Raw genomic sequence first — 22,939 nt, 5'->3', positions numbered from 1 at the left:
GGTGAGTAATATTATTACTTAAAAAAAAAGTTCTCTTTTTCACTGTATTATACCTGAGAATTTAGTTAATTCTGAAGCCTGGGAACATACATGGGTGTTTCATGACAGGGCACAAAGATATTATTCTCTCACAAATTTTATGTTGGTTGGAGAGAAGAGGTGCTATATTATCTCTTTTTTAAAAAAATTGTGGTTGTTTCCCACTTGATCACTGTAGATTTGAAGCAATTAATCCACCTAGGAGTACTTAAATAGTTGTGCAGTTATTTTATTACTTTTGCAAAACTCTGTAGACATGCAGATTTAATACCTTTATTCCTACATGCAGATTTAATACCTTTCTCCTGGGGAGAATACTCCAGACAATAACTACTTCTGACCCATTCTTAAGACTCCCTTACACCTAGAACTTGGACATACCTGAATGTGTAGAACACATTCTACATCAGTGTTAAACATAGCCATGGAATATACTAAACTATGATTAGCAGATAACTCAGGAGAATAAAAAACATAAAACAAACTCAGTAACCCAAACCATAAAATGGATATTAAAAAGAAAAAAGAAACTGGATAGCAGAAAAAGAAACTCGACAGCAATTAAAAGAAAAACAACAAAAAAAGGGTAAAATAAATAAATACGTACAAACTTATATGGCTGGATTCCTACTCTCAAGAACAATGTAAAAGCTTATATAATACATAACTATGCTTCACAATTATAACTGGTTATACTAGGGATATGGGCTTAGTTAAGATGAAGAACAGCTGAGGAAAATACTAAAATTATCTATCCAGCATTGGTGACAAAAAAGTAAACTAAATGAGTGATGCTTTAGTTATAAAAGTAGTAAGAATACAACCATCATCTATTCTACCATATACAAAAGTCTTTCAAGGTGATTTCTAATTACATTTAAAGTATGTTAAAATGCCTTCATCCTCCAATGAAGAATTTAAGACAGGTTCATATTTAACTCTCCAGAGAGTTTTACTATCAGGAATGCCAAAAAGTAGGAGATACTACAGAAATCCAAAGATAACAAAATGATTCTTCAGTGTGGAAGAAATCATGGAATAAACTAAGAAACAGCAGAGTGAAATTTTATTTCATATTTCTCAATTATTAAAAAAAAAACCTTACTAATCAAGAGGTAAAGGTCCTCAAAAAAGCATTTTCAGCGTTAAAGCATATATGATATTTCTAGTTCAAAAGTTGTAAAACACAGTAAGCTCACAGATACTACTTCATTCCCTGAGCACCTACTTTCATCAAGCTGTCTGGAAGAACATCTTTGTGACTAAGTGTAGCTGACGGGTAGTTCTGCTGTCCTGAAATGAATATATCATCTTGACAAGGATCTCCTGCACAGGATGTCTGGGGATGCTTCAAATGAGGGGGAAATAAAAAATAAACAAATAATGATCTTTAAGATGTGAAACCAAAATGATGATGACACTTGAGAGGAGATACTGCTAGACAACGGAAAGATGAAGAACCAAATCAAACATTACCATCATAACTACCATCGATATTAGCACCTTTATAATGGGTGTTAACTAGATTTATTTATTTATCATTGTGGTAATCACTTTGTAATACATACCTATATCAAACCGTCATTATGTATACCTTGAACTAATATAATGTTATATGTCAGTTATATCGCAATAAAACTGGAAAAAATATTAGTACCTTTAACAGTCTTTCAAAGTTACATGGCAAAATGTTTGTTCGTATAATGTGTGAAAAGTACATATGAATATATACTGTTAAGATATTCCTTTATAATACTTTTAGTTTTATTTACAGTAATACCTAGCTTTTAACACTTCGAGCAATAAATTTAGTTATTAATCCAAGTTAAGAGTCCCAAATTTTAAGAGCAACTAAAATATATGCACTCCTGTTGAGCACAGCAAAAAGTTTTTCGGTAAAAAAATTAACTGCTGTTTTTTTTAACAGCATAGTGTCACCCAGGATTTCCTTATTAATGATGAGCAATATCAATAAACACACAGTCTTATAAAACTTGCTTTAGCCTAATTCTATCATACTAATATCAGCTCAGTATTTTCAAAAGCACTGCTCTGATGAAATGCTTTTAAATTTTATTAATTAGAGTTCATATTTTTATACATCAAATAACATCCTAACATTACAGTTTATCTCACTGATACCTTTAGAGACAAAACAGACTCAATATCTCATTATCTCTGAGTATTTCTTATAAATATGCTAGGAAGCAAGATGCTTATTTTTCATCTTAATTTAGTTCTAAACACACCTAGCTATATTTTAGAAAACTACAGAGATTGTGATAAATAGCAGTATTGTTACCTTCAAAACAGTGTATGGCTGGCAACACATATATGCAAACTACATCATCATGTCGAAAAAAAATAATCTGAAATCCAGTTCATTATGATATGCCACAGGATACATGTAAATCTAAGGGCTTATAATTTAGTCTTAGGAACCATATCTGCAACAAAGCTATCATGTGCAGTTTGTTGCTAGTTCAAACCATGGCTTAGCATTTTTAGATGTAGTTTGATCTGATTTTGTTTATTTATACAATGAATACTTTATTTTCCTTTTCCGTTTCTGAGATGTGCTTTCAGAATGCATAATAATCAACTCAGCTCACAGCTTGAAGTTTAAACTCAAGCGTGAATGTATGACTATTTCTTTAAATGAACAAGTGCATTATGGATGAAAAAGTTAAACGCAACAGACTCAAAGACTCTGACTTGAATAAAAACAAGCAAAAGATATTACTGTTCAAGAATTTGTAAAGAACAATTGTTCCACATGACTATAAAGATTATCCCTGAGCTAATAAAAGCCCCCGGTCTTTACCCCATGGCTTCAGCTGGAATGAGTGCCAGAAATGCAAGGCTTACTTGCCATCATCTCCTCTCTGTTTCAAACTGCTAAGTTACAAAACGATTGTTGCCACTATTATGTAACACAGAAACCAGGTGGTGGCAGGTGACAGAAGGCAGAGCAAGATGGGTGAGGCCCAGCCAGAACAAAGTGAATCGAGGATACTGCTCCTATCCTAGAATACAACAGAGTTAAGCCAGGAGTATATTAAAAAGTAGTAGGAGATTGGGGGTGGTGGGGAAGGAGACACTCAGGAAAAAGCAAAGGATCCAGAAGCAGGGTCACTATGGAAATAAAACTATGGGGGAGAGAATACGGCTTTACAAAGGGAGAAAGGTCTTTTCAGGATGGAGGAAGAGGGGCAGAGGAAATATCCACTTAGAGGCCATGCTACCACCTCAAGTTGTCACAGAAAGAAAAATCTTAAAACAGCCACGCAGAGTTGTTCTGTTCTTTCTCCTTTTCTGTCATTCTTATCCCCTACCCTTAACTTTCATTAAAAGAATAAACCTTTCTTCTTCCCCACTAATGATTATGTGGGTAATAAAGGATTTGGGTTTTGCCTTTTCACTGGTACTTAATGCAATTTCTCCAGGCTCACATTTAATCATATTCTGCAAATTATGATTAAACTTAGTTACAAGTATTTATTTGCCAACCCTCAATCACTAAAGTGAAAATTATTCTTTCCCACAACCCCTCTGTGTATTACACATGCCATAGCCTTAAAACCTTGAGTTAGGGAGAGGAAGCTAATTTTAAGAGAAAGCACTGCGAAGAAAAAGAATTTTTCAAAAAACCTCTTAGATTCCTATCGCTCACCTCTTTTTATATAAGAGCTGACTACATCCTTAGTTACGACCACAGAAACTTAAGAGATAAAAACTAAATCAGCTTTGCAGAGTTTCAGAACTAAGCCATGGAAGAACTGGGGGGTAAACAAGATATTTAACCCACAGCACAAATTTATTTTCCAGAATTGTTAAAACATTAAAATGTGGGTTTTCTTCCTCTTCTATGTACTAAAGGTACTGATCTCCTACAGGCGCTCACTCGAAACATGTGCCCACCAGAGCCTCTTCCGTCTGCAGTACTCAAGGCAAGACTGCCTTGGCTGCCACGCAGACCCCTAGAGCTGCCGTAGTGAAAGTGGCTTACAGCAGTACAACTGCAATTAAAGGACCTGGACAGCATGCTCTGAATAAAGAGGGGCAGATTTAACAGAGATTAGTGTAGCGTGCAAAATTCACAAGACATGTTATGTACATAGACATATATACAAGTAACCCCGATACCACGCAGAAGTATCAGGCAACACTGAATTTTCAGTGCCAGGCAACACTGAATTTTCAGTGCCATTGAAAGAAATTGGCACTATTTACCATATATTTACATGAAAACATACATGTACACACATAAATTATATGTAAACCCAACCATTCACATGTTTAAACACCAAAAAAGAAAGTGCAAACATACAGCTGCTTTTATAATGCTGTTATTTCTTTTACTCCTAACATACCTTATTAGAAGGTTGTCGGAAGATAGGAATTGATGTTATACCCAGATATATCTGTACGTATGTAGTTACACACAGAACACAAACTAATTTCTTTATGAAGACAAACTTCACCAACATTCAGTTATTTCTAAGTCAAAATGGGTTTCTAGAGAGTCTGCTTCATTTTATAGAAATTAATTCTGTCTTATTAAGTAAATGGAGAGTTTAGACATACATAATACAGCACAAAATATATTTGCAAAAAAAAATACCTGGCTCTTGGCTACTGCAATTTCTAATAAAAATTATCTTCCACATTTAGGAAAATGTCTTAACATCAAAGAAAAGTTTAACATACACAGAGAGTTTTAGGATATAACATTTAAAAAAGGCTCCTACTGCTTTACAATTACCAGGAAAAAAATTTCAATAAATCTAGAAAATGCACATGTAAAACTTTTTTTCCCGTTCAAATAGGTAGATATTAAAGATTATTATATTTTAGTAGTTAGTAGTGGCTTTGCTGCTTAAACTTGAAGAACGCTTCAAGTTTCACTGATGGAATCCTTCCACGACTGGGTTTACTATAAATGCCTAATTGCCAATCCCAGAGCTGCCTGAGAAATGTACTTCAATAAAAGCACTGCCTGATTCTCATTGTTCCTGCTTGTTTATTCCCAGAGTTAACTACTGTTCTTTCACATGTGGATGCTTTTAGTCATGTCCCTAAACTTTAAGGGTCTGATGGTCAAACCGAGAGAAGCCATATTTTGGGCATGACTTATTAGTAAGAAATCCACAAATCCACAAATACTTGTTATGACATTTACAACAAGCATTTATATATATGTTATGACATATATAATAAGCATTTCTGTATTACTCTTAGGAAATACAGATCTTCTCCAGATTATGAAGTTGATCTCTAATACCAAGAAACATTAACGTGACATTCCAGAATGAAAAGATTCTGTAAAATTACAATGTACACGTTTAGTTATTTTGTGGATTCTGAAGTAAAGACTAAAGAAAAAAGTTGAATTTAACAGGCCAGGCCTGTACTTTCCCAAACCATCTCACAAAGAATAAGGATTTGGCAGAGGCAGTTCAGAGGTTCCCCAAACACCTGATTAGAATGTAAAAATAAATTATACACATAACCACACACACAGAGAAACATTTCAACAACACACCCTCACGTGTTACACACAGTTTTAACGTGTCAACTTGAGTGGTCTGATTGACCCTTTTTAATAATATGTTGATCTTGGAACAAAGCCTTTGCTGTCACCTTTGAACATACATGAGGTTTTTGTAAATATTTCACTGAGTAAGAAGGCTAAAGTTTGGAATAGGTCTGACTTTGAATTCAGGCTTGTACAGAGACAGCCACATAAAACTGCACTCTGTCACAACATCAACACATTGTGCAAAGCTCAATTAAGTGCTGGGTAAATGTCCTGGGCACTGTTTTTCACTACATGCTAATAGCTGTATAATAGCAAGTGAACATGGAAATCATCATGTTTTGTTAATCATATTCTGGTTGAGTGCTTCTTATCAGTTTTTAATATAATAAGGAATATTGGCAAATGCTGATATTAGAAATAATTTTAATTTTGAAATAAATTTTTATTCTTTTTCAATCTCTGTTGATTAGTTTAATTAAATAAGTCTCGAGATTTCTGAGGTGGGATTTATTTTATACATTTGTGTTCCAGGTACAGTTTGCTGCAGTGGCTGGGAAGGAGGGGTTACTACTACAAGGTTAAAAAAAACCAAGTAAGCTTCAATAACTTATCTCTTTCTGTGTTACTACTAAACTCCTCAGCTGGGCAAAGTAGCAACTTTTCCTCTAGAGGTAGGGCAGGCATTGTGAAATCCCCTGAGGAAAATTTTCAAATGTCTACCACGCCATTAGAATTATGTTTAAGGGAGAGAGGAGGAGATGCAGAGGAACAAATAGAGATCTTCCATCACAGTCTAAATCTTGTTGCCCTGTGTCCTCAAAAGGCTTTTCCTAATTTCACTGAATTGATTCTCACCTATAAATTACCAGTGAGCACAACAGGGAAACTACTGTCATGCATTCTCTAAGCAATCATACGGTGAATTCTAAACATGAGGTTTAGAATTTAGAGAGATACAGTGAACAATGAGATGGCTGCTACTGCTTCCTATTTACTAAAGTCCAGGCGTGTCTGTGTCAGACAGGAAAGTAGTGGAGAATAGCCATCTGAGATGTCAACTAAAAATATAATGATAACCAAACTTATCTCTTCCTCCAAACCTGCTATTCCTCTTCAATATCCAGTTAACAGCAGTCCCCAAAAACAGTTATTCAAGGTACCGAACTCAAGCTTAATCCCTTTTCCTCAATGAATGATTACAGGAATATTCCCATCAGAAGTAAACTCTTATAATCTATTTCAGAACTGCCTCTTGAATTTGTTCCTTTGCCTCAATTCCACTGATATATTTTTCATTCCATTTATTTTCTGGACCATTAGACAGCCTCATAACTCAATCAACTTGACTATAGCCTCTTCCTCCTCAAATCCAGTTCCACACCATCACCAGAAGTTTATTTATAAAACAGTTATGTTACTCCTTTGCTTAAGAATTTTCCAAATTCCATAGATAAGGCACACAAATTTAAAGAGCCTCAACAGTATGTAGAGAATTACAGCCGAAACAAAATGGAGAGCTGACAACGAAGTCGCCTAATGCTATAGATGCTCAGCTACTTAAAGCTAAGAACAGAATTAAAAAGAGATAACAATTACAGACAGAGGTTCAAGGTGAATTGACATAAGGTATTAATCACATTTTAGACACTGATTTCTTAAAAACTTAAAGAATTTTAAAAAGTAACGATTAATTGAGGTTGTATACATTCAGCTGTTTTTAAAAATATCTTATATCAATAAACAAAGTTAAAATAATCCTTGGGTAAAATCCACTGAGAGATATGAAGCTAAATCTTGAAGAATGAATATGCCTTGGGCCATAGAACTGCCCCAAAGTATCAGTTTTAAGCATAATTTAAAAAAAAATTTTATCTCCTTTCAAAAAAGGAATATCTATACATAAGGTTATAAACTGAACATGAGCTTATTTCCAAACTACACTACACTAGAGCCACAGACACCTGAGTTCAAATAGGTCAGAAATGCAATTCAGGAAAGTCAAGAGTAAATGCCATGCCAGAAGCCATTCTGAGTCAGTGACAGTGTTAGTCATACAACATGAACTGGGGAAAAAAATCTTAGGTGAAAGATATACATTTACAATACATTTCTTGTTATTCTGTTAACTATATGGTAAATTGCTATTTCTGTAAACATATTTACATAATTAATTATTAATAGACGAGAGCAGGAAGCCAGAAAATAACAGAGGTAAACATGTATATATGTGTATTATTTGTAGTATGGCACAATCTAAACGAGATACACTCCTAAATATATAAAATGAAGGTAAGCCCATTAGAAAACACTAAGGAGTAAGAGAAGGGAAAGAAGTTTATATTAACATCTCAACTGTTTTGAGACTGGGTAATTCTAAACTTGGACCTCTAATCTCACTACCAAGGAAAAACTCCTAGAATATAGGTATATATTCAATAATTCAGAGTATCTTGTTTCATCTAGTTTCAAAAACAAAGACTGCCAAATATTTTAAAGGAAAATTAGTAAATTCATAAATAGGAGAATGAAAAATTCATGTTTAATTACCTTTTCTAACTTTTTGGCCTCAATGTGTCGTAGTACTTGTTCTCGCCAATCGTGAGGAACTTTACTTTTTCCTGGAGGATCTAATAATGAATGTTCAGAACCAACCCTTGCATTTGTTCTTTTTGAAGGACTAGTCCGTGAATAATTGAAATCACTAACTGACATAGTTCTCTCTGGTATTTCACTAAAAGAGGGTCGAGCACTCTGAGGCCTTGATGCATTTGGACCATCAATGCTGTATGTTCGCGCAGAAAGAGGTCTCTGTGATCCTGACATTATTGGAGGAGTTCTTCCCACTGAATGTAACTCTCTGCATGATAAATAATCTCCTTCAGGAACTTGGGCCCGCCTTGTGGGACCTGGCTCACCAAGATTTACAGAGGCTGTAGAGGACACACTACTCTGTCGCTGAATCGTAGTTCGTGATGATCCAGGAATGAGTCGGTCATTTGGTGAGATGGCCCACATTTCCCCATGTCTTCCTGGACCAAGTCTCTGATGTAAATGGTATCCAGTATTAGCTCGAACATTGTTATGATTAGAGAAATTCATATTGGCAGAATGTTTAGCATAACTGTGATTTTCTGTACTCTCTGATCTAGGAAAGCGCTGCGGAGGAAAATTGACATGGTCTACTTGGGGATTTTGTTTGGAGTGCCACAAAGTGTCCTTGACTGTAGCACTGCTACTGTACTGGATATTATACTGTGGAGGACCATATATTTGAGGCGTGGACTGTGGGCCACTTGTTGTGGGGCCTCTTATCATATTTGGTTCTTCAGGATTATGATTTGAATCAAACTTGAAAATTGCCTTTGTACCTGCTATTAAATCAGAAGATGAAGAAGAACCAGTAAATACTTGCAATGGTTGATCATACAAAAGCGTAGCTGACTTGCTCCTGACTATATTTTTTCCATCAATAGTAGATGTTACTTTAACTGTTGCACTTGGCTGCTGAGGTCCATTATCACTAAGAATGTCATAGATTTTTAGCCTGCCAGTCTCCATATTAGTTATGCTATGAGATTTCACAACAGATCCAATTGGCCCACTTCTCTGAGGGGAGAGATCTTCAGTGCTTTTGGAAAGACCCGCATCAACAGAAGAACTGGTGTCATGTGGTTCAGTCCTCCTAGGAGACTGTGGAGTTTCCTCAGAACGTCCATTTACCTTATTTATGCATTCAAGAGTAGGATACTTGTTTCCATTATCCAAGTGCTCAGCCTCTCCTTTGGCATTATTGCTGAAAAAGTCTGTTTCAAGCACTGTATCCTCTGTCTTTGATCTTTCCACTATCTCTGGTTGAAATGTATCATTAGTTACAAGTTTATTAAGATTCATATTGATATGGTCTAATTTGTGAGATTCATCAGATGTGGTTGTTGAGTCAACACCTTTTTCAATAAGAACTAATCGCTCTTCAATATTCAAATCATATTCAGGTAAGTTAAAATCTTTTTTATCAGGAACCTCGGTTTTTTCCTCTGTTGAATGATTTAAAATATCTCCATTTTGTAAAAGGCTGTTAAAATTTTCATCTTCTTGCCTAAAACAAAGAAAATTTTATCACAAACATCATAAAGCCCAGTTTTCTTAGTAATGGGGAACATTAACAACTAATTAATTAATGTGTAGGTACATAAAGATAAGAGCATTGATGGGAGTTACAGATAAAAGGCATTTATTATCAAGCATGTAATTTAAAAATATTATTGTAACAGTCAAATAATATAGATTTATATTAAATGGAGACAAGGTAAAGCATACTAATTAAAATTCATAGATAAGATTAATTTTCATCAATATCATCAATCTATCACAATACTTTAATAGAGCTAAACAATGAAGAAAAATGTGCTTATTATGTAATGAAATAATTCTCTTCTACTGCTACATTTTTTCATGACTGTGTTAAAACATGAAATGCTTGAAAGATGGGCACATACATGGAGAAAAGGCCAGTGAGTTGAACAGTTAAGTAAAAAGCACAGAATATTATTACAAATAATTCTGAAACCTCACATTATTGATCAGTTAATCATATTAACTAAGTAGGTATTATTAGATTCAAATATATATAAGGAAATTATACAAAGAACTAAACAATCACTCAAAGATCTACAAAATATGAAGAAAGATCAAAAAAGAAACTAAATCTAATCATTTTTCTGTGTCTACACTGTATTTGGCAAATATTTATAAAATGTACCATTCCAAAATTATAGAAGATATTTTATTTCTATTTGGTGATATGAAAACATATTTGTGTCCTCTTTGTAAATATTCAAGTTACGTTTCAACAAATTCTTTAATACTGATCTTCCCATTAGGTAACAGAAAGTATTACTAGAAATACAACAAAAAAGGTGTGGCTATATCCCTTTCTTAGCCTTTATTTCATTACAAAAAACATGACTTAGACTAAACTACTTCCCAACAGTATCAGTAAAATTTTACTATTTGACAAATTAATCATTATCTTAACCTCTAAGAGGTTTTAAAATTAATATTTTACCATACTGATCTTAGCCTCAAATTCAGAGGATATAAATGATTAATCATAACTACAACTACATAATAGTTAAACTCAATTTGAGACATAAAATTCATCTTTCTTTTAAAGCAATGCAAATCAATACACAGAAAAATTTGACTTAAATATGTCTGGAATTTAAGAACTATTTAACTCTAAAAATTAGTTAACAATATCCATACAATAAGCTTTACATTTAGTAGTAACCCAAATCTTCCTATCAAGCACTCTAGCTGATACAATAACATGAAGGTAAAATGGTATAGTCTCACTTTGATAACAAAATTTGAGAACCCTAGTAATAAATTTGTTTTAAAATTCACCCAAATTCCAGCCTGTAGGAAGTAAATCTTGTTTCAGTGAGTTTGACCTACAAATTTAACTCTAAACCAAAAATACAGCACTAATCAGAAATATTTGATTGAACCCTTTAATGATAACCCCCAAAGTGACTTTGCATTTCTAACTCTAAAAATATCCCTTTTAATTTGAATTATTCCAAACAGGCTCTTTATGTTGTAATACCTAGAAATATTATAAAACTGTTCAACCTTTTAATGAAGAGAATTAGAATATATTTTAAATCTTTTCTCCCCCATTTAAAAGACTGATTTAAAATGGAAATGTATAAAAGCTAAATAATTAGTAGTAAAGTGGGGAAGAAACCATATACTGCCTGAACCATTTCTATAATATTAATTTGTAAAATCTTTTATGTTTTAATAATATATATTTATTTGCCTTACCACTTCTATTTATTATACAAATAAATTATTTTGTTAAGATGTTCACAAACCTGATTTTGGAATTAATACCAATATGCGTTTGTTTCACTGGAGAGCAGAGTGAGGTATCTTGACTACTATCAGTATTAAGAGAAACTGAATCAGACATCCGAGATGGAGAAGAACAGTTGCTGTTATTCTGATTGCTATTGTGTGTAACTTCATCTGATAAAGAATCTGTATCCTTTGTATCATCTGAAACAAAAAAAAACTTAAGCTTTGATAAAGCCAAGAAGAACTTCCAGTGATGACAAATGGCATTTATATTGTCCTGATTCAATATATAAGGTAAAGAATTCTATGGTTAAGAAGATAACCAGAGGCTCACCTCTGAAAACTCAGTCCTAATACATAAAAAGATTAAAGAATTTAAAAATAGTGATACCTTCAGTTAGTTTGTTTGTTTTTAGTGATACCTATAGGTTTTTAAAAAAATATGACCAATGTTAGTTACCCAGAATTTGATTTAGTTTAACTACTGACAAGATGATATCACACAGTGTTTAAGGCCATCAATTAGTTTTAGTGAATATGCTTTTCCACACATCTTTAGTTTTAAAAAGTCATAATAGTAAGAAACACATAGTACAGTTCATAACCTTGGTAAACTTTTCTGGGGTAGAAATTATTTCATACATGTATGGAATTGTTTTGATCTATTCTGATAATAAAAATGAGCAGCACAATCAACCAAAAAACAAACACCAAACAAATCCAGAAATTTTCACAAGGTCAGTTTTCCACTTTTTAAAATCATTTCAAAGAATTGTATATGAATAGTGAACTCTCAATATGTGAGATGGATTTGTAACAACTACATAAACAGAAATAGACAATATTCATATTCCATTATAGTCAGGTAGCATAAAAAGTACTATTTTTTTAAAGTAGTAATAAAAAGATAATAACTTAATATCTTTACAACCCTAAAGGCTGTTTTTAACTAACTCAATTCTAGCCAGATCATAGAAATAGTACATACAGACACGTAGTCATAGGTGATTATATGAATTTTTTGCTGTTCCAAATATCTCAGTTCAAGTAGTCTGGATTGTGTTTACAGTTGAAAACAGTAGCACATGGGGCTCTGTAACTTCAACTTTAAGGTATTTGGGTTTTGGATTCTGAATTTTTAAAATACTGTTAAACTATATGGCACTTAAGTTCTCTCCTAGATATATTCTTCTTCTTCTACCTCCTTATCATGGGGCAACTGTGACAATTAGATAATAACATGTATACTATTTAGCACAGTAATTAACAATTAGTAACAAATATCAGTGCCATTATTATTATGAAACCCCAAGCTATCCTCCAAAGGGCCACCTTGCTAGTAAGTTTCATTAATGCCATAAAGGTAAAGGCTGGATAAACCTCTGGTGGAGATAATGTAGAGATGTTCAGACATTTGGTGGAGAGGAGTGAGGGAAGGATAAAAGGAAGGGATATAGAGACTCTTCAAGTTCTCTTTCCTTTCCAAGAGTCTGAGATTCCATGTCAGGTGGGGGTGGGGGTGGGGATGTTAAAAAGAAGTACTGGGAGAGATAAAGTAACAAGCAGCATCTGTTATACATCAGGTACTATGCTAGGTCTGAGTGCACTAATCTGATATATTTGAGAGTCACAAAACCTTTCATTAGCCTCATTGTATGCCTAATATATACACAGACAAAATTAAGGAACGCAAAGATCAAACAGCAAATAAGTGGTAGAGATGGAATCATAATCTAGGCTTATTTGCCTATAAAATCTATGCCATGTAAGTAAACTTGCACGAATGAGGGAAGAGAAAAGATCCATCAAGATTTTTCTTTAAAAACGAGAGGTAAGGAATAGACCTCTTAGAAAGGCATGTTTTAAAAATTGTTTCTAAAAAGTTTTAAATAACATAATGACATTTACTGAAATTTATTTGAAAAAATGTATAAATTTATTCAGCCCATTTCTATTCTTAGTGCTTTCCTTTAACACCTAACCTTTTTTGTTATTACTAAGTGCTACCACTTTGGGCTGGTTAATAGAGGTTTCAATTAATGGTGGTCGCATCTCTGCCATTTTCATCTCTTCATCAGAAGAAAGTTCTTCAGATTCCTAATTTAAAGAAAAAAGAGAGAAAATATTTACAAAAATAAATTTTGGTTTCTTTAAATATTAAGTCATAAGAATTTCAAAGAGAAACAAATACTTAGAACAGGTAAAAAAAAACCTTTTTAAGGTAATAGTGAATAAAACTAGTATATGACTTAAATTTTTCAAGACATGGCTGTAAAACTATGAAAATTATTAACAGTACACCAAAGTGCCTAAGGTATAATTTTCTGTGCAGTCCTTAATCCAACTGTATTAATGATTGGTATGTACCTGGTAATATGTCAAGTGCCAGAGAAACAAAAATGAGTAAAACACAATCCCTGCCATTGAAAAACTCAAGTTTAGTGAAGGTACTCTAACAAAAAGTCTATTTCTAACCCTCAAATTTATTCCTTCAAGGATCACTGGGTTCCAAGGAATCAGAAGGACTGAGATGTTCTTCCACCAAAATGGATTAACGGCAATTTTTGCCCAATTTGATTTTTTTCTCTGATATTTGGCAACTGTCCCAGACTATCTACCACTGAGTGCTGTTAGCACACAAAAAAGAGACCTTGTCGTCAACAAATATTAATAGAAAAATTTTAACACCGTATATAGTGTATATAAAATCAGATCTACTGCAGGTTAAATTATTCTTAGTTAATATGATGAAAATAAATAAAAGCTCTTAAAAGGGTGTTCTATTAAAAATACTAAGATTTCTAGGTGCTTTAAGAGTGCCATAATAAGACATGAACTGGAGTCAGAAAACTGTTTCAGTAAAAAGGCCAGAGAGTAAATATTTTACACTTTGCAAGCCATACAGTCTCTTGTTTCAACCAACCAATTCTGCTGCTGTGGCACAAGAGTAGTCACAGGCAATATGTAAATAAACTACCATGGCTGTGTGCCAGTAAAACTAAATTTCATCTAATTTTTCACATTTCACGAAATACACTTTCTCTTTTGAATTTTATTCAACCATTCAATAATGTAAAAGCTGTTCTTAGCTTGCAAGCCACACAACAATAGGCAGTGGGCTGGATTTGGGCCATAGGCCATAGTTTGCCAACCCTGTTCCAAACTGCACTACAACAGAGTTAGACTGCTAAGTAGATTAGGGAGAGAATGTAAATTGGATTTAGTTGAAGGGTGAGTTAAGAGGGAAATGACATTCTGAGTAGGGGAAAGCATGGAAATAAGAAAAAGTATGGCAAGTCAGCTCCATGCAGCTGGAACTTAAGATAAGTGGCAGGAGACAGAAAAGGCAGACTGGAACGGATAGTAAAAGGTTATGCTCTGAGTATGAACTCAATTAAGTATGTATTGGTCATTACTGAAAGTTGACAAGTCAGGAACTCACAAGATCAGATTCTTTTAAAATAGTAACTCTGGTATTAAAGATGTATGAAAAGAAAAAGAGACTGGCAGAAAGGAAACTAGCTATACTGATAGTCCTGAAGAAAAAAAGACTACATCTGTCCTGCAATGGCAGTGATGGATAGTAAAGAAAAAAAGAATTTGACAGAAATTTTGCAATTAACAGGACTTGATTGATAGAATGAATGCGAAGAATGAGATAAAAGGACAAGGAGGTCTGCCTTAATCTTTGACATCTGCAGCATTTAAACTGCTGACCAGGCCTTCTCCTTCATGAAATTATATTACACCTGGGCTTCTGGGAACTGTAGTCTCCTAAATCTCCTCCCACCTTTCTGTTTCCTTTGCTCATCTCAATTAATCTTCCTGCAGTTAGCTCACATTCTTTCCTTTCTTACTCTTTCTCCCTGGATATTGCATTTTCTCCAATGATTATGTTTAATGTAGATAATTCTGCTAAAAAGTCTTCAGTGGCTCCCTGAAGACTACAGTGTAGAACATCAAGTCCAAACTTCTTAACAGAGGTATTAAGGGCTTCAGAATCAGGATCCAACCTACCTTACTAATTCTATTCATATACTATAACCCCTGACATGTTCAGTCAGATGGAACATGCTCTTTTCTACATTTTCTAAATACCATGCTTTTGCTCTCATTATTCCTTCCATTTCATTCAATTCTCCTATTTCTGCTAATTGAAACACTTCAAAATACAGGTTAAATGCTTCCTTCACCTTAAAGCATCCACGGTTCTTCGTAGCCAGAAAATATACCCTTTCTAAATTTCTGTAGCACTTAATACCTCCAGCAGTGTATGAAGGGAATATAAAATGGTGTAATCACTTTTGGAAAACTGTCTGGCAGTTTCTCAAACAGTTAAACATAGAGTTACCATACAATCTAGCAATTCTACTCTGAGGTATATACCCAAGAGAAAAGAAAACATATATCCACACAAAAACTTGTACACAAACATTCAAAGAAGCCTTATTTATTATAGCCAAAATGTGGAAATAACCCAAATGTCCATAATGGATGATTACAATGAAATATTATTCAGATATTAAAAAATGCATGAAGTATCGATTCATGCTACAATATGAATAGTCTTGACATTATGTTAAGTGAAAGAAACAGTTACAGAGACCACATATCAGATGATTACATTTATATGAAATGCCAAGGACAGCCAAATCTAGAGATGCAGATAAAGTATATTACTAGTTGCCTAGAACTTGGCGGCATGGAGAAGTTGTAGAGAGACAACTAAGAAGTACCGGCTTTCTTTCGGGGTAATGACAATGTTCTAAAAGTGACTGTGGTGAGGGCTGCACAACTTTTAGTAAACTGAAAAACCACTGAACTGCACCTTTTATTTAAATGAGTGAATTGTATAATATATGAGTCATATCTCAATAAAGCTGTTTTTTAAAAAAAAGTTAGTTTTTATTGATCCATGGGAAGAATCTCTTTAAAAAAGTCTCAGATATTCAAGAAAAAGATTACTTCATAATCAATGACAGATGCCTAAAGAAGTCAAATAATTGAAGTACACCTACAGCAACCTTTTCATTTTTTTTTTAAACATCTTTATTGGAGTATAATTGCTTTACAATGGTGTGTTAGTTTCTGCTGTATAACAAAGTGAATCAGTTATACATATACATATGTCCCCATATTTCTTCCCTCTTGCATCTCCCTTCCTCCCACCCTCCCTATCCCACCCCTCTACGTGGTCACAAAGCACCGAGCTGATCTCCCTGTGCTATGCGGCTGCTTCCCACTAGCTATCTATTTTACGTTTGGTAGTGTATATATGTCTATGCCACTCTCTCACTTCGTCCTAGCTTACCCTTCCCCCTCCCTGTGTCCTCAAGTCCATTACCTATGTCTGCGTCTTTATTCCTGTCCTGCCCCTGGCTTCTTCAGAAGCAATTTTTTTTTTTTTTTTAGATTCCATACATATGTGTTAGCATACGATATTTGTTTTTCTCTTTCTGACTTACTTCACTCTGTATGACAGACTCTAGGTCCATCCACCTCACTACAAATAACTCAATTTCGTTTCTTTTTATGGCTGAGTAATATTCCATTGTATATATGCAACCTTTTCATTTTTAAGTTACAGAAATAAAAGCAATTGCCGTTATGAATTTTACAGAATTAGAACAACACTGCCACAATCTGATTTACATAGTAGGGACTTCCCTGGTGGTCCAGTGGGTTAGACTCCACACTCCCAGTGCAGGGGGCCCAGGTTCGATCCTTGGTCAGGGAACTAGATCCCACCTGCATGCCACAACTAAGAAGCCCACATGCCGCAACTAAGAAGGAGTCCGCATGCTGAAACTAAAGATCTTGCATGCCACAACTAAGAAGCCCACATGCCGCAACTAAGAAGGAGTCCGCATGCTGAAACTAAAGATCTTGCATGCCACAACTAAGACCTGGTGCAACCAAAATAAATAAATATTTTTTTTAAAGACATAATTTACATAGTAAAAATTTTATACCCACTGTACTCCAATGTTTAAGCTTAAAGTGATAAATGAGTGGTATAGCAAATATTATGAGATTTCTCAATGGCAAATGCATTAGCATATTTTCTGCTATCAGTATCAGGTTTCTCCTATCTTTAGTTAGCAACAATGAAATATTAAATTCTTACCATTTATCACTACTCCAGAATAATCATAAAGCCATACCTCAAAAACATCATCATGATTAACAATATGCTTCAAGTTCTCAGAGGCTTTCATATTTGCAGTCACTGGTGGATTCCCAGGACTGACCTCAGCTTCAGGTTCACTGGTCTTCGGTATAGAGTTTCCTATCATATACTTTTCTCTTTCATCAGCTTTGCTTCTTACTGGAGTAGTACTTTCTGAAGTCTAAGTAAAAGAAAAAATAAAGAATTCACATTCTTTATATCTATTCTTGTATTAAAGTTCAGATGAAATTTTAACAGTAATTTAGTATCTTCCTATTCTGGATAAACTGAAGAAACTTTAAACATGGAAATCTGTAGGACTCACAGATAAAATGCTCATTTTGGGAACAGGTGGTCCCAAAGGTCCACGAGCCACATTAAACTTTACAATTTAGCTGAGGATACATTTCATCCTAGAAGTTGCAAAGCTGGTATTTATGAGTGAGTCACTTAGCTCAGCATGCTCAAAATCAGGATGGCTAGGTATTTTCCTGCTCATTGTGGAATATATAGTAACTCTAATGACATGATATAACTTCTGTTTCTGTGATACAGTGGCGGGGGGGAGGGGGAGGGAGTCCATTAAAGGAACACACAATTTAGGGATTAGTGTAGGTTTCAGAAACATCCCGAGGAAATGCCAATTGTCTGTCATAGCAATTACATTTAAAATTAAAACTGGGTAGAGTGGATCAATATTACCAGGGGAAAAAGTATTTCTATAACAATGAATTTTCTGACATTTGTTACCTTATTCTTTGTTCAGGCAATGATTTTTCAAAGGCTATGCTGACACTCCCCTGCCCATATGGACAGTCTGTAACCACACTGAAGTGGTAATAATAGCAATTAGGGAGTTTGCTCACTACTATAGCTTTTAGTTCAGGTATTTGAGAACACTGCCCTAAGTTTGGAAGTACATTTTCTTGTAAACAAAAAGGATCATTATATCATTTATCATTAAAAAATTTTAAAGAACCTGAAACAGGTTTTGGTCAATGCTTTTGAATTGAGTTTTCTAACCTTCACACCCACATCATTATTTACAACTTGCTGATCTTCATGTGGTTTCAAATCTTTTCCAGAGTCTTCATTAGTCTCTTCATCTTTTAATCTATGTACAATGGTTTGAACAGTTTTAACCATATTCTTAAGCTCATCTGGGTATGGTGTTGGATATCTCTTTAAATTTCCCTCCTAGAGAAATAAAATAAGCGCAATTTAAAATACAGATAAATATTTCTTTTTTAAAATATTTTTATTGCAGTATAGTTGACTTACAATGCTGTGTTAGTTTCAGGTGTACAGCAAAGTGAATCAGTTATACATACACATATATCCACTCTTTTTTAGATTCCTCTTTTCCCATATAGGCCATTACAGAGTACTGACTAGAGTTTCCTGTGCTATACAGTAGGTCCTTATTAGTTATCTACAGATAAATATTTCTAATGTCAATCTCAAAATTTAATCTATAATCCATCTTAATTACATTGCTCATAGGGGTAACTGTGAAGACAGATGATAGGTCTTTGAAAGCATTTTAGACTCAATAAAAGTATGGTTTTATCGATAATCGAAAACTTCACAGTTACAGATTTCAATGTTTTAAAAGCTTTTTTTTTTTAGTAGACTTAAATATATTCCATTCGGAGATATATGGTGTGGATATTGCCAACACCACCTCTTGGCTTTGAAACAGATATACGTTTTCCAGCTAGATGTTTATGCAAACATACATAAAATTCCTAGATTATTATGACTTATGTGCTGGGAACCAAACACTTCTAAGGTCAATCTAATTATCATTTTCTGGGATTCAGCTAGTTTTATTATATAAGGGGAAAAAATTACATCCATAGTAACTAGGAAATGTGTATTTGCTACTTCTATCACTGCAACACAGTCTCACAAAGAAACAAAATGTTCATATCAAAGAGTTCTTTATCCCTATAATGTATATAAATAAATCACTAAAGAAAGGAAAGGGGGAAATAATAATCTGTTTTTGTCTTATATTTATACACACTATGGAATTTGGCTTTTAATCACATAATTTTATATTGTTCTCGAATACTTTCACATGATAAATGTATTGGATTAATAAAATTTCAAGTGCCTTGAGGGCAAAATAGCACAGATTAGCTATATAGTACCCAATACATATCAGCAGACCTGTTTAAAATTTGAAGGGAAAAAGAATAGACTCACTCTAGGAGGTGCTTCCCTTTCATCTTTGTCTTCATCACATTCAAATGCCACTTGAGCCCGCTGTTTTCTCTGTTCCTCCCACAATGAAGGATTAAAACTTTCATTATCTGATATGAACATAACTAGAGAAAAACAAACAAAACCCCACTGTATTTTACTATAATTATGAAAAACTATTACTTGCTCATAATTTTCTTTATGAGATATGTTCATTAAGATAAATCAAGACCGGTCAATGTCAGCAGCTATAAATGCTACACTAACAACTAGGCTGTGTTTCCAACATTTCTTCACAATATCAATGACATATCTTTTCTTCCTTAAAGCTGATTTGTCTTGTTTTGTTACCAGAAGGATTCCTGAAGAGAATATAACAATTAAGACACTATAGATATGTGATTGTGTGCAGTTCCCTACAAAAAGTAACATGGTAATATGTAAATTATTTCGTCCAGGTTCTGGCATTCAGAAACCTTCCTAATTCCAACATTGTTCATTATGTACTGGGGGAGGGGTGTTAAGTCAGAAACAGGGAAGTATTTTGGTAAAAAATGACTACCCTGATGGCATGTAATTACATCTTTGCATGAAACATTATATATAGCTTTACTACGTAAATAAAGTAATTATAAGATATTCTCTATCAAAACTAAGGAAAATTGAAAATTTAACATAAACTCAACACTCACATATCCTGATATCTGATATTAATATTAAAGATGTGACAACTGTCACATCTTTTTGCTTATTAGGCAACTAAAAAAAGCTAAGGCTTAAAAAATTAATCCACCTGACTATTATATACCACCTTACAGAAGTTTGTGTAGTACAAAATAAAATCACAACTTATTTTCTGCCCATTAGAAGAAAACAACAGAAGGGATTAAAAGCACCTAAAATTAGTTAATACAAAAACTGAAATTCCTGGAATACCCAAATATGGTCAGTTTGATTATTTATGCAAAACTAGCATAATTATCATTTATTTTTAGCCCTTATTTTGAGCTTCTTACCCTTCTTTAATCTCATATCCAAAGAATGCCATGAAACCAAATACTAACAACAGTAATAAAGCTTTGAGATTCACCTTCTTCTTTGTTTTCATTACTTGACTCAAAAATTTAATTGCTTTGTGTTGTTGCTTAATATTAAATGAATTAGAATGTTTGTTCTTGTTTGTTTGTCCAACGTGGTTCAAACTCCTGGGAAACCCTATTGACATACTTTTTGTGGTATACTTGGAAAGGCAAGCAGAGTCAAGCAGTTTCCAACAAAGTCTATTTCCAGGATTGAGAAGATTTCTCCTCCCGTCTTAGGCTTTTTTGTTACCAGAAGGATTCCTGAAGAGAATCTAACAATTAAAACACTATAGATATGTGATTTTGTGCAGTTCCCTACAAAAAGTAACATGGTAATATATAAATTACTTCATTCAAGGTTTGGCATTCGGAAATAATCTTCCAAATCCCAATACCGTTCATTATGTACTGGGGGTGGGGATGGGGGTTAAGACTCCACCAGCCCAGCCCAGAGATCTCTAAGAGTTTTAGATTACATCAAAGCAATTTTACACCAGAATTTTTTCAGAACCCCAAGGAAAACTTTTACCATGCCTCTCACTCCTGTCAACTTCTGGTCACCTACACTTTCTACCCTTTAGTGTAAATCTCACATCTTTTGCGATTCAGGGCATCAGGTAGTAACAGCACTTTTTCTGCATTTCAGATGCCACTAGATCTGATCACACTGGCATATTCATTGAGGACTCTAGTATTTGCCTAGAGTGTTTCTCTCTACCTATGACCTGCCAAAATCCTGAATGATGAAAATGTGTGATGACCCCACCTCAACCCTATAATTTCATAATTCCTTGATGCCCTCAATCCCAATGTCCATCTGCATTTCACCCATGTGATTCACAATCATGGTAATACTCAAGACCTTAGCTTCTGTAATACTTTTCCACCTCCCTGACCACTACACTTGTCCTTCTAAATCATTCACTTCCTTATTATTGCTGGTAAATGTCAAGTTCCTTAACCTCATTTCTTTTTCTTTCTGTAAAAGCACTCTAGGTTTTATTTCCTTCTCTATTCATCTTAGATTTCATGATATATTATTTCCACCATTCTCACCTTTCTTGCCCCCTTTCCTTAAGTCATACCTATGCAATAAGTCCGTAACATGGTACTTCAATCACCTACCTTCTTTGCCCTGGAATTTAACCAGAGAAAAATGACATAACCTTGTTGTTTAGAACCACTGCAAATTTATGGTATTCCCCCCTTTTTGCTCCATCTTCAATGCTGCTCAGGAATTCTATTTATTCTAAGTCAGTCTGCTCTGCCACTCCAAGTCACTACCACTTCCCTCAAATGCCCTTCCCCCAGTTTTTAGAGGCAATTTTCTCTTTGACTTCACTGAGAAAATAAATGCAATGAAAACCCTCAGACTGATATTGTTCCCCGATAACCTTGTTTTCCTCAGTTATAAATTTATTGTTAGGTGGATCCATACTTCCCCTTTTTCCTGTTTAAGACTGATTCCTCTAACTAGGCCCAAGATACCATGCCTTTTCTTTCAAATTTATTCATTATCCCCCCTTACATCATAAGCTTCTTGAAAGCAAGGATTTAAGATCTTAAATACTCAGATCTGAGACTTCCCTGGCGGTCCAGTGGTTAAGACTCCACGCTCCCAAAGCAGGGGGCGCAGGTTCGATCCCTGGTCAGGGAGCTAAGATCCCACGTGCCATGTGGCGCGGCCAAGAACAACAACAACAACAAAGACCAAAAACTTAGATCTAACACAATGCCTGGCAAATAGGTGGTAATAAAAATGGAATGAACTAAATGTGAAGCGTCTACTCTCGAAGTATTAAAAAATTCCGCCTCAAGGACATTGTTTTCTAACTCATCTATTTCTTAGAGACACTGTGATAAAGGAAAAAGCTTTTCTTGCAGTTGAAAGGAAATTCACCTGCCTGACCATACCAAATGTAGTTTCTGATTCAGTATTATAAGTATACTAGTTATAGTGCTCTCCTTGTAACACCCATAGTGAAATACTTTAAAAAACACATGAACTCTAAAAGGACTCAGAATATTATAAACTTA

General features: G+C 34.2%; 1 protein-coding gene across 8 annotated transcripts in view; it reads right to left on the bottom strand.

The window, feature by feature from the left end:
• The window catches only part of ERBIN (erbb2 interacting protein), a 111,673-nt gene that overhangs the window by 5,369 nt on the left and 83,365 nt on the right, over positions 1-22,939 (bottom strand). For 3 of the 8 annotated variants that reach the window (XM_059916498.1, XM_059916499.1, XM_059916496.1), the window contains exons 16-21: positions 19,824-19,945; positions 18,636-18,809; positions 17,608-17,793; positions 13,426-13,540; positions 11,461-11,644; positions 8,129-9,677 (exon numbers count right to left, since the gene is read on the bottom strand). In XM_059916498.1, the coding sequence (XP_059772481.1) occupies positions 8,129-9,677; positions 11,461-11,644; positions 13,426-13,540; positions 17,608-17,793; positions 18,636-18,809; positions 19,824-19,945 (2,330 nt within the window). Of the gene's footprint in view, positions 1-1,267; positions 1,388-8,128; positions 9,678-11,460; positions 11,645-13,425; positions 13,541-17,607; positions 17,794-18,635; positions 18,810-19,823; positions 19,946-22,939 lie in introns of all 8 variants that reach the window. The other 5 variants (XM_059916493.1, XM_059916491.1, XM_059916494.1 and 2 more) reach the window with 4 other exon arrangements.

Source organism: Balaenoptera ricei, chromosome 3 (genome assembly GCF_028023285.1).
Source record: "Balaenoptera ricei isolate mBalRic1 chromosome 3, mBalRic1.hap2, whole genome shotgun sequence".
Lineage (NCBI taxonomy): Eukaryota > Metazoa > Chordata > Mammalia > Artiodactyla > Balaenopteridae > Balaenoptera > Balaenoptera ricei.
The sequence above is the reverse complement of the archived record's forward strand: the minus strand, read 5'-3'. Positions and strand labels throughout refer to the sequence as shown.